The sequence below is a fragment of the Emydura macquarii genome, unplaced genomic scaffold (assembly GCF_026122565.2).
Source record: "Emydura macquarii macquarii isolate MOO-44397 ecotype Brisbane River unplaced genomic scaffold, CSIRO-AGI_Emac_v2 contig_1483, whole genome shotgun sequence".
NCBI classification, from domain to species: domain Eukaryota; kingdom Metazoa; phylum Chordata; order Testudines; family Chelidae; genus Emydura; species Emydura macquarii.
This window is the reverse complement of record NW_027131620.1, coordinates 19,886,628-19,905,604: the sequence shown is the minus strand read 5'-3', so window position 1 is coordinate 19,905,604 and position 18,977 is coordinate 19,886,628. Positions and strand designations below refer to the sequence as shown.

Sequence of the window (18,977 nt, the reverse complement as noted above, 5' to 3'; positions counted from 1 at the left end):
GAGCAGGAATAACACTTTGCTGGGTCTGCGGAAGGGGAGAATATAATATGGCTTGTAGTAAAGGTCAACGCACGTGGTGCTAACAATCTTTAACCCTTTCAGTGTCTTATGAACGCTCTCCATGGAAGCAGAGACTAGATGTACGCTGGTGTTCTGCTGATGCTTACCGAACTGGGATCAATGCCGCTGCTCCTCCCCCAAGAAGGGACAGCACTTGTAAGGTTAATCTGCCAACATGTACTTGGCCAAATCATTGTGAGCAGGAAAACATGATTATAGAGCCCCATGACATTAGTACACAATGGCTCTGCAATGAGCCCAATTGAATTAAGCCTCCTAATGGCATTGCATCCAAAGTAAATAAAAAAAAAAAAAAAAAATCCCAGATCCACTGGTGAGTGGTATGTCTATCTGTCAGATCCTATTAGCAGAGCAGGAAGATGGGGTTAGCCAGCAATAGCAGAAGCATAGTCATTAAATCAGATGTGCTGGCAGGGATGGAAAAGGATTCAGAATCAGGAAGCGTGTGAGTAGTGTGGGGTGTGCATGTGGTGAGCATAAGGTGAGAGCTGGCCATGAATCCTGGTGTGGTGTGTGTGTTTCATTCCATGGAATAAATATATGACAGGAGTGCTCTGTTTCTGTCTCTAAATAGTTAATAGATAATGTGCCAGTAGATGGTGCCCAACAATATATATCAAGGTTCCTGGATTTTGAAGGATCAAGAAAATATGTATGCTGCAAACAGCTTTCTTTGTGCAGCTTCCTACATTGAGCTCTCAATAGGATCAGGATCTCTAAAATTTTTTGCAGGTATTAGTTAATCCTCCCACACCTCTGTGAGGGCAGGAAGAAACATTGTTCCTATCTCTGGTGGGGAAACTGAGGCATGGAAGGGTTAAATGATTTAGCCAATATTAGTGAGTGGCAAAATCGGGAATAGAACAGAACTCAGGAATCCTGATGACTAGCTGGTCTGATTACCTGACCATATCTCCCTTCATCCCAGTGAGAGCTGCTTGTGTGACTTGAGGGCAGAATGTGTCTGTAGCAAACTGGCATACTAAGAAAATATCACATTGAGTTTAAATATAAAGAGGAATCTGCAACGCTTTCGGCTGTATTTCAACACCAGGTTGTCACCCTGGATCAGTTACATCATGATAATTTGTGTTAGACGAGAGGAGGGTGGCCTAGTGCCTAGAGCACAGGAATGAGAATGGGGTCTGACGTTCTAGTCTCCTGACATCATCTTTCTCTGAGGCTGTTGGCAAAGCACTGACGTGCCTGACTACGCAACTGCTGAGTTCAGGAAGAGCTGAGTCGAAGCGCAGTGGGGACTGCTATTCCCATTTTACAGATGGGGAAACTGACCAGGAGAGATGAAGGGCCTCCAAAAATACTAGACCACAAAAGCAGCCAGGATGGGGTTCTTTAAAATCCCTTGGTTCTGGCTTGTAGTGTGGAGAAAACCTAACTGGGTCACATAACTGGGCTAAGGTCTTGGCTGTGACCAAGGCTATTGCAGGTCACAAAACACCCCTAAGGTCTCATCTATACTACAGATTTTGACCATGTTGTGATCATCTCCTCAAACTTGATGGCTTTAGTAAGGGTCTGAACCCCTCGTGTATTTTCTAAAATGAGGATAAGAACCTCCTGAGATTCCCCGCTTCTCTGAGCGGCTGTGAGAATGAAACAGTGTCTGTAGAGTGCTCTGAACGTAACTGAGCATTGCTGTTCTCTGAGCAGACCACAAGAGTCCTTTTGCTCCTGTATGTACACTGCAGGGTTTATTTTCCCTACTCTCTCCCCCACCTTTTTTGATAAAAGGAGTGTGGGGAGGAAAGTGACTAGTGCAAAACTGGGCACCTTCCTGCTTGTGCTGATGCTCTGGGAATAGCCAGTGTTGCAATCTCTCCTGCCTGCAGGCTGCAAAGATTTTTATTGCCTTCTTAGCCTCAGGAGTGTTCTTTATTTTATAGCTCTGGTTTCCCTTAATGGTTACATCCTCTGCCAATGAACATGATGGGACACAAGTAGCTGGCACTTCTCTGCCCCTAGGGAGGAAGTGATTATGAACCTGCTAGCTCAGTGACCTGTGAGCTGGGAAGAACATAAGGCTATAGAAATTAGGGGGAACCAAAGGAATAAAAAAACTAAACCATAGCAAACAAGCGTAAGTCATCACAACCTCAATGTAAATTACTTGAAACATCCCCATTCTTGCCATTAGATTGGCTAATATTTGGCGAGACCCTTCTGCTTAATTTGTAGCCACTGCTGTTGTGAAGTCTGGGATCAGTTCCTAGATTTTTGTCCTTTTGAATTTGGGTGGGTGGTTTAAAAACATTTTGGAAGCTTTCCTTTAACAAAAGAAACCTTGCTTAAAATAACTGACAAAACCTGCAGCAAGAGGTGGGATTTTAACCAACTTATCAGTCATCTCAAGATCCCATGACATCCTTCAGACATACCATGACCCATGTGAAGTGCCGAAAGCTATGCCTGCATCTTGCACATCTGTCAGGGCATTTCGAAGTGACTATTGACTTTGGGTGCCTCATTTCTTGTATCCCAAATCAGTGACTTCTTAAAGAGGCCTGACTTTCAGAGTGTAGGTGGGTGGTCACACTTGCTAGAAGTTAGGCTCTTTTGGTCTCAAGTTGGGAACTAAAATGATCTTTTGGGGAAAAAAATCAGCTCTAGTGTATACAGTGAAATCTGCATTCAGGTGTGCAGTGAAATAGAATGCAAGTTCCAAACTGTTCTGAAGCAGACCTGTGCAGATTGCAATTCCAGGTACAGTAGAACTTCTATTTTATGGACCATTTGGGATCCAGGAATTCATAACATTGAACACTGGAAAATTATGTGAGGGTCTGGTGCATAAGTTGCAGTTTGTACTGCATCACTTTCTTGTCCTTCAAACTACTGCGAAGAGATTTCCAATGCATTGAAGACATCAAAATGTGAAGGGATGACAACTTGTTTTTCATTGACATCACTTTTATTATGTATTTTATTTTATTTTATTTTGTCTGGAAGATTAGTCCATGTAATTGGTTGTTCATATGATTGGTGCTCATAAAATTGAGGAGCTACTCTATGGCAAAGCTTCCATGTGGAGTAAAGTGAGTGGAAAAACTGTGTAGGAGTGCCCTCTACTGGATAGAATCAGGCAGCACAATGTTATATGTGCCATATTAACTCTCCTTTAGCTCTTGTGCCAGCGGTCTGTGCTTTTGCAGAAGGTGGACGGTAGTTCTAGCCCCACTGTTGCCACAATGTGTGAAGTTGCCAGTGTGAAACATAGTGACAAGCTGGAGCGGGTGGGTGGCCATGGCTTTGTCTCAATCTACAATCATGCTTCTTTGTAGACAGGAATCGGTTAGATCTGAGAGCGAAAGATGTATCCAGGATTGGTAAACTGAAGCTCCTTTCTTCCTGTTGTTCTCGTCTACAGTGTGTTACTTACTGAAGAACAATATCAGTCCGGACCTGTGCAATGAAGATGGACTAACTGCACTGCATCAGGTGAGGCCTTGAGATACCTTCACCCTCCTAGACTGCTTGTTAACATGTTCATTTTCCATGGTGCTGGAGCACCAGTGTGTCTGTGCAGGGCCATCTGTGAGATCATCTCACAGAGGCAAGGGAGGGTTCCCTTCTCACTGGTAGTTAGCTTGTTTTTCCATAAAACACCTAAACTCTTCACGTGTGCAGCCAGGACTCCTGTCCTCTGGGGTAAAGCTAAGCTCAGAGCCCCATTCCTGACAGCCCAGACTAACTTCAGTTAGGAAGTTGCTCAGACAAGACTGTGGACTTCAGGCCCAGATACAAAAAGCAGCACCTGTCTAGCTCCCCATGAGGTGAGGCCGTCAGCACTTAAGGCAAGCTGACTCGACTCCCCAAAAGGCTGATCTGCACACTGGTTTCTAAGTGGGTTTGGTTCGATCAGTGCACTAGCTGTTTAGGTAAATTGCTGCAGCCCCCTTGTGTGGAGATTCATACACTGATTTAAGGTGCTGTGATGCTCCACAGAGGTACCCAGCATTGCAAGGCACTTTGCCCTTGTCTGTACCTGCCAAGGTCAGCTCCCTCCCCACCTCAGCCCCACCCAGCACAAGCACCCCCTGCAAGTAAGTGACAGAGGCATTCCAGCCCCCGAGTCCTCCAAGCATCCCCTGGAGCGTCCAGACACTCATCCAATGGACACTCGCAGAATTACTAGGCCCATTGTCCCCAAAGGAACAGTACAACGCAGATTACTAGTTCACCTTAGATCACACCTCCACTTAACACCCAGCACTTAGACATTTTTTATAGAGAAAACAGATAAAAGTTTTTATTTAACGAAGCAGAGATTTTTGTAGTAACAAACAACATCAATATTGGGAACTCAGGGATACACAAAATGGTAACATTCATTCTAGAGCCTAAAGTCTAACAAGATGCCCTCTTGTCTAATAAGGTACCGCTTATCCCAAAGTCCTTCTCACCATGTTTTTCAACCAGATGGCCAGGACCCTGCTTTCATGAGGCCAAGTCCCCAGGAGCATGCCTTCCCCAGCAAAGGATAACTGGGAGTTCATGTATGCCCCAGATATAGTTCCAAAAGTTCATTGTCTTTCATCCTAAACAGGATAACCCCTGCTGCTGCTTTTGTTTTTTCCTGTAACCCTCGCAACCTAGTGATTAGCATTTTGCTCAGATGGCAAGTGGGCATTTATTGTGAATCAGACAATACTCAATTCGCACATGACCAGCCAGACACAGAAGTGTGCCTTCCACCCTGCCTGACAAGTGTATGTGGATCACCTTTTGATGACCTGCCTGAACTCTCACACTCAGAGAACACAACTTTTAGTATACATACATATACTGCCATATTTTCCATACATACAGCTCACAATGATTGTGCTGACCAGCGTGACACAGGCTTTCATTAGACAGCTTACATGACAGTCTTTGGCAAACCAGTATGTAGACCCCAGACCTGGAGGATCCCTGCAACCCTCACGCAACCCTGTGACTTCTGCTAGCCGGCACAAAGTCATCCCTGGGTATCAGGCACTTAGACTGATTTACCAAGCATCCACACAAGAGACTGAACTAAACTGCAATTTGTTAAATCAAACCGATTTTAATTCCCTCCCCGGCTAATAAGTCCTGGTCTCTAGCGCAGAAACACAAGAAGAATCAAACTGCTCCGAGTTCCCAGAAGTTGCAGGGACTGGAAGTGCCGGCAGGCAGCCTACTGCTCATCTCTGAGAGGGTGGACAATGAACAGCAGCAGGGCTGTTGAGCTTCTGCTGAAGGAAGCTGAGCTCAGCCGCTCCCAGCCCACGTTATAAATGCTCCCATGGACTCTATGGCTGGAACTCGGGTTTGTCTGCAAATGACTTCCTCTCTTCGGTGCTGGATGGACATTTGCTTTATGATGCCAACGAGCTCCTAGAACAAGAAAAGCTTTTTCTCCACAGGGCCACAGGGCAGATAAAGGGGGACATTTTCTGCTTGTGACACTGGTGGTTTCGTTACCCTCGCTGCCGGCAGCCTAAGTCATGCCAGGAAAATCCTACCAAGTCCACGAAAGGATCAGTCATTGTTAGGGTGCAGCTTGGGGTTAAGGCAAGAACCATGTCCTCACTGGCGTTAATTGAATCGTGGATGAAATATTGTGCCATGTGTAGTTACTGTGCTATTAGCAATTGGTTCTTATGGAGCATTCAACTTGTAGTGTTATGATCACTTACAAGCTCCTGCAACTGGTGTGAATTTAACTCTTCATTCATATGTAAATCAGAAACAGAAATTATAGCATATGAATGTTCCTTGTTATAAATTCATTGGTTGATCCTAGGGCAGTAAAAAGTGCTCACTGCATAGCTGCTTTCCCGCCTGTCTGGGAGAGAACCTGTTTCTCCCTGTGTTTGGTCACAGACTTTAAAGCATAATATCATTAAGTATCCATATTTCCTCGTATAGTGTTAATACAGACATTTCACAATAATATTAATCACCAGTGTATCATTAGCTTTCAGAGAAAACCTTTCTTGATACTCTTTTATAATACAGTAATATTGTATACAATCAATTGATTCAATTACTTATCATTTGAGGTTCAGACCCTCTGCCTTTATAATCCATATAAAGTTTCTTTCTCCTCTTGGGGTGTAGATGCCATACTGTCTTCTCCCCACTGGATAGCTTTGTTAACCTTATATGTAAATGGACCTTCATTGTCTCTGCCTGAAAACCAGGCTGGACGAAAAAACAAATATATGTTCCTTTGTCTAGTAGAGACTGGTCTTGTGCATTGCTTGTCAAACACATTTTAAGAATATAGTTCTTAGCACATATTCATAACTTTTTGTACACATCCTGTGCATACATCATGCAATACTATTAATGATCAGTGAATTATTAGTTTTCCACTGATATCTTACATACTTCTACATACTGATTAGGACTTAGTGAATTGAGGTACACTGAACTGGTCAGGTCAGCTGAACCTTACTACCAGATATCAGGGAGCCCCTTGCCCTCTGGCATTGGGATATTGTTAGGGTCACAACGCGGGAGGGGAGGAATTCAAAATTCCCTTGTACTGCTCCATTCTTTAGACCAGTGACTGAAGCTTCTTGGCAGAGTTCTATTCCCTCCACCAAAGAAATGCAAGATACTGCAGAATACACAGAGAATTAAAAATAGCAAGAATAAAAAATATCAAACTTCTAAATCCTGCCGTAAACTGCAGACAAGTTTTCAAAAAGGCAAATGTTCTCTGACAGCAGTAACCACACACAAGTGAATGAGAGGACCCAGCCACTAAGTGGCTAAGACTTTCAGAAGTGGCTAGTGATTCTGTGTGCCTAACTTGAGACACTTCAAAGGAATCTGATTTCCATAGCGCACTGAGCACCCTCCATCTGGAAATCAACCCCCTTTAAGGTATCTCAAGTTGAACACTCAGAATCACTGGCCAGATCAGAAAATTGTGGCCAATGGTGAATTGCAGGAAGACTGCTCTGCTTCAGAAGAGGACATTGATCCACTTAGTCAGACAAGCATCTTGGTCACAGGGGTTTTCAAGAGTTTCACTGTCCCACACCCGGATGAGTGAGTGGATTGTGTGGAGAGTTCAAAGGGACTTTATCTGAAGATAGGAGGACATGAGGGGGAGACTTATTCCCTGACATGTAGCCATGCTGTCAACATTTTCACTTTTGATGTGTTTGCTCCTGAAGATGTGGGAGCCAGGGAACGTGAAGCCAGATAGAAGCTTCCTCATTACAGCTCTTGCCGTTGCACCTCAGTTCTGACTTGGTCAGTTCTGTTCCTCTCTTGGGAAGGCCCTATGAATCTCGGTGGTAATTTTCAGTGTGTCCGATGCAGGCTCTTTGCACCAAGCACCTTCTGGCCTCACTTTTGCACTGATTTAGCTCTTTCGGCTTCCAGGGTTCTTACAGTCGTGGATCAGAAGTGAGCCCCTTGACTTTGAAATGCCTCATGGATGCCTGGTGCTGTGGAAATGACAATAGACGAATGTGCTCTAAGTAAAAATTGACCCGTCTGTTTCTGTCCCTCACCAGTGCTGCATTGACAACTTTGAAGACATAGTCCAGCTTCTCCTCAACCACGGAGCTAATGTCAATGCCAGGGACAATGAGCTGTGGACTCCACTGCATGCGGCAGCTACCTGTGGTCACATCAACCTGGTGAAGATTCTTATTCAGCAGTAGGTGGTTCCTGCTTCCTTTTTGTCTCTCTCTCGGTGGCCCTGCATCTGTAGGCGCTGATTGCTTCCTCTGAGCTACTGAGTGCTCACAACTTCCACTGCTGTTGGTAGGAATTGAGAACACTTGGTACCTTGTAGAATCAGGTGGAAGGTGCTTGTCGGCCAGGTCAAAGCTGCACGCGAATGACTCGTTGTTAGGAAATGATGCTGGGTTGGACGGGGGTGGGGGAGGGGAAAAACTGGAAAAACTAAGGAGAAAATGGTAAAACAGAGGATGACCCAGATCAGTTTGCTTTGAAGGGGGCAAGTGCCTATATGGCCAAAGCCCCTGGGTTTGGATTTCAAGCTGTCAATTGTGGCTCGTTGTCTGCTGGCTGGATGTGTGTAGTTCACCTCTTCTCTATGCGTCCAGGCTTCTGCTCACTGTGGGTGGGCAAGGAGCGAAGGTTCAGTAAGAGGAATGGCCAGAAAAAAAGACAACAAAGGGTGAATCTCATCTCTGTGCATAGTGCCCCGACGATGCCCTACGCACCTGTCAGTCTTTCAGCCAAGGCTAGAAACATTGACACAGGAGGATTCCACCGAACACAAGTGCTATAGAGAGCACCAGGGGCATGCAGGTTACCAACACCCCGGGTCAGACTGTCTGCAGTTTCCCAATCAGTACAGGCAGGAGTACAGCGTGCCTGCTGCCCACCTGTACCACACTGGGCACTCACGCTGCTCTGGGGTGAGCAGGAGGCCCAGTGTTAGCGTGTGGGGCAGTACAGCTAGGGTAATCACACTAAATTGTACTTTTCGGAGGGGAGTCTGACGAGAGGGTCTCAATAACCTGTACAGTTGTGTCCCCAGGGGCTGCCTGTAGCATGAATACCTTGCACTTTCTGTACTGAGGACTGTCTCTCCCTTTGGCTAGGGGTTGAGCAGGCTGAGAAGAAGCCCTGTATGCTAACATGCTACCCTTCACAAGCCATGTCTGTCTCCCCTTTCTGTAGGCCCTAGACTAATGCAATGCCAGGTGGGAGACTTGTTCAACTTTTGGCCCCTCTTTCCGGGGCAGTGGACTCTGCCCTATAAGGAAGATAATGAAGCAATACTTCATGTCCTTGAACAACACCTCCTTGCAAACCCATCCATTGCTGGGAGCTTCCTGCAGTTTCCTTAGCCTGTAATCAGGTTTGGAGAGATTAGATTTTTATTGGTAAACATCGATTTCACCATACAGTCAAACTGACTAAAAGATCCTTCCATCAGTAATCACTGAAATTTATAGATAGGCAAAGTGAGAAAATTGCTGCTTGAGAAGTTATTAAAGTTTGATTTAAGGCTATTTACTCTGTATATTTTGACGTGATGTTGATAGTATGTGTTTTAATGGTTATAAAGTTGTAATTTATGATTCTCAGCATCTGCTTCATTAAATAAATTATTGTCTGACACCTGGAATTTCCCGCAACTGTGAAAATGTAAATTGATAAAATAGAGAGAGAAAAAAAAAGCCTAAAAACAAACTTTATCTGTTGAAACAATACAAAAATAAAAATGGAATTATGCCAGGCATAGCTATAATGTTTGGGGCAGCTTTGTGTAGTCTGAAGGTTTGGGAAAGCCCAGGGATTAAACAGGTGGGAACCTGAAAGTTTTGGAGAGGGAGGATAAAAATGGAGTGCAGAAATAAATGAAACATGGGAATGTATATTGCGCCCTGGCTGGGACCTGGAACATCCTTTCTTGTAGTTATAGGAAAGGATATAGCATGAGGGATAACAAGCAAACAGGGTCAAACTGAGGAACTGGAAGCATCTGTTCTGGCCCATCTCATTTGAGTGTGCGCGGGGCACACTATGTTGACCCAGATACTGTCAAACCAACACTGTAGTAACCTTGTACCACAGTCCACATTCAGAAGAAGAGCTATCGGTTGTATATTTCTAAGGATGAGGAATGATGGGTTTTCTGTAGTGCATGACACAGTGTGGGGTTATTGTGATCAAAGAAAGCTTCTGCAACTGGTGTCACAGGTCAAAGGGTTAGCTTAAACACTGCTTCAAAAGGCTTTGCTGCCTGAACCGAAAACCCCCAGAGACCACTAAAGGTAGCAGTTTCAAAGGATGTCAGGTCCCATGATTTATTAGCTGGTTAAATTGACTCCAGGCATTGCAAGTGTAAGTTATATTGTAATTTGCTCTGCTGAAGTGAAAGAAAAATGAACAACAATATAGATGCTGGTGGATTTTGTCTGCCTTCCTTCAAAGACTGTAACCATGAGAGCAGATCAAGCCTTAGCTACGACATAGTATAAAATACACAACTAGACCGCATAGAGTTTGAACACTGACAGGGATTACCCTGTTGGATCAGAATAGTAGCCGATTTCCTTAGGTATTCTGCCTCCAGCAGCAACCACTGAGATTCAGAGGAAGGTGCAAAATCTGTAATGGACAATAAGACAAAAATCTGCCAGAGGGGAATTTACAAGTTTAGTCCCCACTAATAAACCTACAAGCCCAATAACCCTCCTTGCACTCAGAACTTTTCAGTGAGGACAAGCCAGCCAGGTGTCCACTTACTAAGGATTTGTTAATGGCTTGGCACTATATTTCCAGAATCAGGTCATAGTGGCTCATTGTGGGTGTTGCTTCTAGCACCAATGGGCCGTTGGCCTGTTCCTTTCTAGAAGCACGGAGAGGAGGAGTGTGAGCATAGCAGGAGAGGCTGCTAGGTCCATGTGCAGCCCAGATCCACTAGTCCCAAATCCCATGGAGGAGGCTCAGTGTGCTATGAATACATCTACTTTGGGGCATTTACTTCCCCATGTCAATCCTTCATAGGTCCCAAGGGTACCGCATTGTATATCTTCAGGTCTGTCCAATCCTGGAGGTATAAAGGTGCCAAATATGAGACATTCCTATTAAAACCCCAGTTTGGTCTTCAGAGGACTCATCTCAGAGGACATTATCTGTTGGATTTTGTCCGCTATAGGACAGCATCAGAGATTCCCTCTCCTTCTAAGTGTATTGGTAGACTTGGTAGACCTCATGGTAGACTTTCTCTTTGCAGCGGGGCAGACTTGCTGGCAGTAAATGCGGATGGAAACATGCCATATGATCTCTGTGAAGATGAGCCGACCCTTGATGTCATTGAGACCTGCATGGCATACCAGGGTAAGGAAAGATGGGAACACTCAAATTACATTGGAAGTGCGTTAACAAAGCATTGAATCACGCTTTTGTGTTCCTCAACTCTTGGTGCTCCTGTTGAGAAAAATAGAGTTTGCCACTCTGAACTTCTTCTTGGCAACTCTTAGAAGCCAAACTTCCAAGCTTTGGGGGAGTTTGAAATCTGAACTTGGATCTGAGTTTAGCTCTTGGCTGTGGGCAGGCTAGCTTGTTTACCTTTCCCAGGCCAGATCTTAGGATCAGAGGGGGCACTAAACCATTAAAAAACCCCGCCTAGAGAAGAAGGAAGATGAACAGGCAGCAGCAGCAGCTAGAGGGTTCTCTGACAGGGATTAAGAGAAGGCTCCAGGGACTCTCTCTCCCAGGCCAGGATCAGGGGCATCTGAACTGAATGGAACTTACACCTTGCAAGGAAAGAATAATGTTTAGGTAACACTCAGGTGCATAAGCCTTTTGTTGTTTTATCCCTTTGTTCTGTGTGCCTTTAGGTGAATAAATAATGCTTTCTTTTGAGGAAGCTGTTTGTGAGTCACTGTAATCAGCTGCTGGTCACAGACTTCTGGAGGGAAAGGACTTAGAGGTGCCAAGTATAGCTGGGCCTGACTGGTTATCATGGTTGCGGGAAATGGAGGCTGCTACCCGGAGACCCAGTCTAAGAGTACTGAACTGCATAGCTCCACGCAGAGAAGGGTGAAGGTGGAAAAACCCATCACCAAAGGGGTGCATTCAAGAGGGACTAGGTGTCTAAAGCACAGCTTGCCATGTAACTGTGACCAGCCTCATCCTAGTTGCTAAAGCTGTGGGGGAGGGAAGCTTGCTTGGCATGTGCCCTGTGTATTAAAGTCCTTTTTGATGCGCATCACTATAGAATCTGTGAGCACTTGCACTCTGTTCTCATTATGCCTGGCACTAACCAGTGCTATTATTCCCTCGGTTTTCATAAACTGGTTTTCAGATAGGTAGCATCACCTGTTCATTTATTCCCTACTCTTTAAACACAGAGCTCTCTGCTGCTACCATTGAAGTCAGCGGGAGTCTGGCTGCTGAGTTTGATGGGAACAGAATTGGGCTGAAATTCTCGCCTTTCTGCCAGAAGGATGTATGCTGTAGGGATTATGTATTCCCCCATCTTCTTGTCTATAAAAGGGGGAATATTGGCCACCCAGGAAATTATAGACCAATCAGCTTAACTATGGTACTCAGAAAGATAATGGAGCAAATAATCCAGTGGTCCCCAAACTGTGGGGCACGTTTCCCTAGAAGAGCGTGAAAGAAAGTGCGGGGGATGTGACAGGGCCTAGTCAGCCCCAACGTGGGTTGGGGAGGGAGCACACCCAGTTCCGCTCTGCTCCAAGCTCAGCCCCAGCTCTTAGTCATGGCCCTGACCAGCCATGGATCCCCAGACACGCTTCAGGCCTGCTCCTAGCCCTGGCCCCTGGCTGTGCTCCTCACCCCACTCCTCTCACCGGTCCCAGCCACAGCTCTGGCTCCTGTGGGGGTGCAGACCAGGTAAGGACGGTGCAGAGCAAAAAGGTTTGGGGACCACTGAATAATCAGTCTATTTGTAAGCACCTAGAAGAAAATAAGATAAATAACAGTCAACATGTATTTGTTAAGAACAAATCACGTTAAATCAACTTAATATCCTTCTTTGCCTTGTGGATGGGGGAAGCAGTAGATGTGATGTATCTCGACTTCAGTAAGGCTTTTGTTACTGTCTCGCATGACCTTTTCATAAATTAGGGAAATACAGCCTAGACGAACCTGCTATAAGGTGGGTGCACAACTGATTGGAAAACCGTACTCAGTGAATAGTTATCAATGGTTCATAGTTCATATTGAGTGGGGTCCCTCAGGCATCTGTCCTGGGTCTGGTTCTATTCAATATCTTCATAAATGATTTGGATAATGGCAGAGAGAGTATAATTATAAAGCTTAAGTATGATACCCTTGCAAGCTTTGGAGGACAGGATGAGAATTCAACATGATCTTGACAAACTGGAGAAAGAGTCTGAAAAATAATGAGGATGAAAGTTACTAAGGACAAATGCAAAGTACTATACTTAGGAAGGAATAATCAGTTGCACAAATACAAAATGGGAAATGACTCACTAGGAAGAAGTACAGAAGAAAAGAATCTGGGATGATAGTGGATTACAAACTAAACATAAGTGAACAATGTAATACTGTTGCAAAAAAAAGCAAACATTCTAGGATGTATTAGCAGGAGTGTTGTAAACAACACAAGAAAATTAATTCTTCTACTTTGCTCAGCACTGACAGGGCCTCAGCTGGGGTATTGTGTCTAGTTCTGGGCACCACACTTCAGGAAAGATGTGGACAAATTGGAGAAAGTCCAGAGGAGAGCAACAAAAATGATTAAAGGTCTAGAAAAACATGATTGATGAGGAAAGACTGAAAAAATCAGGTTTGTTTAGTCTGGCGAAGAGAAGACCGAGGGGAGATACGATAACAGTCTTCAAGTATGTAGACGGTTGTTATAAAGAGGAGAGTGATAAATTGTTCTTCTTACCCACTGAGAACAGGACAAGAAGTAATGGGCTTAAATTGCAGGATGGGAGATTCAGGTTACACCTTAGGAAAAGCTTCTTAACTGTCAGGGTAGTTAAGCACTGGAATAAATTACTTGGTGAAGTTGTGGAATCTCCACCATTGGAGGTTTTTAAGAGCAGGTTAGACAAACACCTGTCAGGGCTGGTCTAGATAATACTTAGTCCTGTCTCAGTGCAGGGGATTGGATTAGATGACCCCTTCCAGTCCTACATTTCTGAGTCCTTACCCTTCCAGAGCTGCAATTTTTCTCCCTTGCCAAGTCCTGCCCCCGTGTAACATACACATAAACAATGTGTATATTATGGCAAGTACCACAGTGGATGAAATAGCCCATAAGTTCCCTCTGAGAATGGGGGCCTGCTTCCTGAGCACAGAGAGGGGAGTCTCCCTGTCAGCTATGCAGCACGTAATTGCCTCCTACTTAGATGACCAAGATGGTCCCTTCCATTAGGCTTGCTTGAAATGGGGGTGAGGAATGAGGCTACCTCTGAAAGGGGTTGTGCCTCCTGAGCTCAGTATTGCTTCTAGCATGTAAAGGGTTAAAGAAACATTGGTCATACCATCAGTTCTCAACCTGTGCAGCTAGCTGCCTAAGAGCCACCAGGGTTTGATAGCCTTTCATCTTTTTGAAGCAGAGAAGCTGAGTTTCTGTGTGTGGGTTTGAAAATTGAGCTCCTGTTTGCTCTGCATGAACATTAAAGACTCTCTGGCTCATGTCCCAAGGGTTGGATTTTGCTGCAGTATCATTCCCACGCTGTTAGGTGCCCTTTTAACCATGTTATCTCCCTCTGCCCCACGGATGACTGTGCTGTGAGGCACTGTATGGATATAGCAAAAACAACGAGAGTCCTGTAGCACTTTAAAGACTAACACATTTAATTTCTGTAGGCATAAGCTTTCGTGGGCTGCAATCCACTTCGTCAGATGCAAGAAATAGAAATCAGGTAGGGGGTGTGTATATATATATATATATATATATATATATATACATCCAAGGGTAAGGAACAACAATGGGGAGGGTAGGTGTTGTACCTTACCCTTGGATGTATATATATCTATATATATACACCCCCTATCTGATTTCTATTTCTTACATCTGACGAAGTGGATTGCAGCCCACAAAAGCTTATGCCTACAGAAATTAAATGTGTTAGTCTTTAAAGTGCTACAGGACTCTCGTTGATTTTGCTGTATACAGACTAACACGGCTACCCCTCTGGAACTTTTCAAAGTATGAATATAGTGTGCAAAGCATTCTATCCGGTGTTCAGCATGCTGATATGGTCAGACAAGGAATCTTTATGCAATCATTGCTGTTATTTACTGGGTCAGTAGAGGAAATGAACATTTCCCTTTCTCCCTGTTAACTGCAGGCATCACTCAAGAAAAAATCAATGAGATGCGGGCTGTCCCCGAGCAGGCCATGATCTCTGACGTTCGAGATATGATTGCAGCAGGACAAGACCTGAACAGGACAGATGTTCAAGGTGCTACACTGGTGAGCAGAATTGCTACCGTCTCCACCCGAGTCTGTTTCTTCAGCCTGCGGGAATTCTAGGAGGCTGTCAGTGGTGTGTGCCCTTTAATCTCCAGGGACAAGTACAGTGTGAGGAGGTAGAAGGCTAGTGGTTTCTATTTTAGATTTCCTCCTATGAGGAACAAACTGTGTCCATGAGTAAAGACTTCGCAATTCAGGGCCTGATCTTGCTCCCAGTGGAGTCAATGACCCACTTCACAAGAAGATAGGAATTTCCATAACAAATCAGAGCACTGGCCTATCTAGGCCAATATTCTGTCTCTGACAATGCTCAGTACCAGCTGCTTCCAAAGAAATCCCACAATGGAAGTCCTGCAGACTCCAATGGGAACATGGATTTGGGAAAAGTCTTTGGGCAGGTGGAGTAAAACCACTTAGTCGTTCTCTCACTCCTAATCCCATTAGGATTTGATCTGTCTTCTCCTGACAGGAGAATAAAAATCCTCATTGACTTTACTGGGATCAGACCCAACTGAAGGATCTGACCCCGTATCTTTTTGCTTGCCTCAAAGGAGTCTGTTGGGCATCTCACTTAAACTTTCCCCGAAGCTGGAATGCCCTAGTAATACTGTTTTTAACTGTAGTGAATTGTAGTCTGTGTGATCTCTGGCTGAGAGTATGTCTACGCTGCAGACTGAAGTCGATTTACTTTAAATTGACTTTCACCCGCTGAATTTTAGAAGTTGCAGAAGCGTGATCACACCACATTCCTTGCGCCGGGCTTTTGCGTCCCCACTCGCCCACGCTTGGCTCGACATTCAAAGCAGTGCACTATGGGTAGCTATCCCACAGTGCAACTAGCTGTAGAGACTTTTGGGAAGCTTGTCATCCTTCCATGGTGCAATGTGCTCCCTCCCTCTCTTTTCTTGTCCCAAACAAACTGCAAATGCTTTTTCGCCTAAACTGACACAAATTCGACCCATAGAATTCGAATTCAGCACGACGCCACTTGCAGAGGTGGTTTTATTAGGTCGACTTCTACCGTGCTTTAAATCGACAGAACTTACATGCCAGTGGAGATGCATACTTTAGGGAGTCGACGTAAGCAGCATTACGTTGACCGCCATTGCCAGTGTAGACCAGGCTTGAGACCTTGGTAATTTGACATTTGAGTTTGTAGATATCTGAGGAGGCTTTGGTATCCAGATTCTCTGATGTCATTACATAAGTGGCCAAACCATGGCAGTGTAATGAAGTCTCTAACTCTAAAATGTTGATTACTGAGATTCAGAAATCTTTCCTGTAACATTGGTTACAGTATCCGAGGAGGGCAGGGTCTCTAAATAAGATTCTGGTGACTGGAGTCTTTTATGGGGCATACATTTTCACATCGTTCCAAGGTTTCTCCTTTTAACTAATCTTCAGTTCTTTGAAAATCCCATTTGATTATTCTATTAACATGGCCTGACTCTGGCTTGTAGGGCAATCCTAACATTTCTGTCTTATGCAGTGAGATTTCATACCAGCACAGTAGAGCTGTTATGATTTTGACCACTTCCTGTATGGGGATCAAGTTTGCATTTACCTTTCAGGCTGTTGCTTGTGAAAGTCAAGAATGACAGTCTAGTTCCCATTCAGATGCAGCCCTCTGTTGGCCTCATGAAGTTATGACCACTGACCAGATGCAGGAAGTAGGGGTGCAGGGGGTGTGACACTTGAAGTGGATTTCCATTATATTCAGGGTTTACAGTTTGGTTCAATGGCTGTCAACAGCCTCACTATAAAAAATTGTTCCAGCACCCCTGACCACAGATGCAAAGCCTATAAGGAATGAGCTAGCTCATGATGGCTTGAGGGGAAGATGAGAGCTGGTGCTCTATGTGTTGTATAATAGGGTGGAGGATTCAAATGTGTGTATCCTTTTCACCCCTCCTTTGGTATGCTGCTGTTTTAGACTGTGAACTCTCTGAGTCAGGGACTGTCTTCCTGTGTGCTGGAACAACACTTAGCATGCTGGCAATATTAATGACCATTGGCTATGAAATACTACTGCATCTGCCTTTTATTACCTGACAGCCACAAAACTCTAGACTGGAATGCATGACAGCTGTGACTTGTTTTTGTAGGGTTGTAGAGCGTTGGGCTGCTAGCATTTCTTTGAGAAAAGCATTGAATTTTAATACAAAAATAACTCTTACAGAGGCTGATAGGATATCAGAAGGGCAAGATGAGCTTCAGACCTCCCTGCTTTGAGAGTGTCCCTTAAATTGCACACAGAAGAACACCAAGAAGTCTATCCAGAAGACAGCTAATATCATTTCATTTTTTGTGGCACCCCCATTCCTTCTCCATTATGGAATGTGCTGAAAGGAGTAGAAGTTCTCTTTCCCTGTACAGCACCACTTGAAATGGAATTACCTCTGGGGTGTAGGGACTGCTGTTGACACAGTGCAAAAGGGTGTGTTTTGATCAAAGATATAGCATCAGACAGACTAAGTCACTTAAATTGTGAGCACAAGTAAGGGCATGTGCAAAACTGTGTCCACAGAAATGGAGTCCTGGCTATGGCCAGGCTGAAAATTTGGTTATAGAGATCCACGCCATAGCATCTCAGAAGAATGTCCTCTTCTCCCCACTCTAAAGGGCTAGAGTGCCCTTTAGCTGTGATTGTCCACCCCAGAGCTAGCTGCGTTATGGTGGTGCTGCATGCTTATAGTTTGTGAAGCACTAAGGAACCTTTTGAGATGAAAATGCAAAATGTTGGGTGCTTTTTATTCCTGACCATAGAGGCTTGCCACGTTGCACCTGGCTACCCAGTACCTTGCATTGGTCTCTCCAAAAATAGCTACAGACAAGTGTTTTCATTGGTTTAAAATGTGCTTTGGATGCTGCTTTTGTTTTGACACATGTGAAAAAGTATTTACATTTTTAAAAACCCTTGGGTGACATTTTTAGATTGGCCAAAAGACCTTTAGCGGCAGAAATTTACCTAAACACATTGATGATGTTCCAGGGTCCAACCGAACTCCTCTGGAAGTCAGTGCAGTGTCTTGTCATTCATTTCACTGAAAGCTGAATCCAGCGCTGCTGTTTTTTCTTGGTCTAAACTCAGACACTGCAGTGGCATCACCTGAGTTATTTGGTGAAGAAGGAAGTTCATGAGCCTTAGATAGCAATTCATACTCTCTGTTCCTGATCTCTTAGCTGCACATAGCTGGGGCTAATGGCTACCTGCATGCAGCTGAGATGCTTCTAGACCATGGAGCGAGGCTGGACGTCAAGGACTGGGATGGATGGGAACCTCTCCATGCTGCTGCCTTTTGGGGCCAGGTAAACATGATTGTTGCAAGTCTGTTTGTGCGGCTGGTTCACATTGGTGGGAGACAGGGACAGCATTTCAAAACTGAGGGCAAGCACTCCGGCTAGAGAGTGCATGCTCCTTGGGTCTGCAAAACCCAGGTGGTCTGTGGGTACAAGGAGAGCAAATGTATTGTGTGGGCAGCACTAGTCCAAACCAGTGTCAGTGAAGCCTTAGTAATGCCATGCTCCCTGCCTCCCCCACTCCTACTCATCCCCCTTCACACACCCACAGACACCATCCAGTATTTTGCATATGGGGTATGTTGGAAAACTGATGGTGTTTGAATGCTGTGAAAATGTCATTGGGACTATTTCTTCTATCTCTCCACCAGTGAAGCTGGGGTCTTATTTACCAGTGGTGCATGAATGAGAGAGCCCTAAAAATAGGGCCTATAATAGCTTTTTGACATCTACATGTTACAGCTTTAAAGTCTGATACCTCAGGCTCTCCTCAGAGTAGAAATAAGCAGAGGTCCCTTGCGGAGCTGGGAATCTCCCCTTCTCAGTATTGGAGGGTTGGAGTGTGTTCTCTGTATGTACATGTCCATACAAGGAATTGGTTTGTTGCTAGTATTTTTTCCTCCAACTCCAACATCTCATGGACCTCTATCTGCTAGTACCATTTTTAGGGCATACATGCCAG

The 18,977-nt window shown here is 44.7% G+C and overlaps 1 protein-coding gene across 1 annotated transcript in view; it reads left to right on the top strand.

Annotated features, from left to right (window-relative positions):
- PPP1R16B (protein phosphatase 1 regulatory subunit 16B) overlaps positions 1–18,977 on the top strand; it is an 87,301-nt gene that overhangs the window by 55,859 nt on the left and 12,465 nt on the right. Inside the window, exons 3-7 of the mRNA XM_067554408.1 lie at positions 3,467–3,537; positions 7,599–7,744; positions 10,805–10,908; positions 14,871–14,995; positions 18,179–18,304. Coding sequence (XP_067410509.1) covers positions 3,467–3,537; positions 7,599–7,744; positions 10,805–10,908; positions 14,871–14,995; positions 18,179–18,304 — 572 coding nt within the window. The remainder of the gene's footprint in view (positions 1–3,466; positions 3,538–7,598; positions 7,745–10,804; positions 10,909–14,870; positions 14,996–18,178; positions 18,305–18,977) is intronic.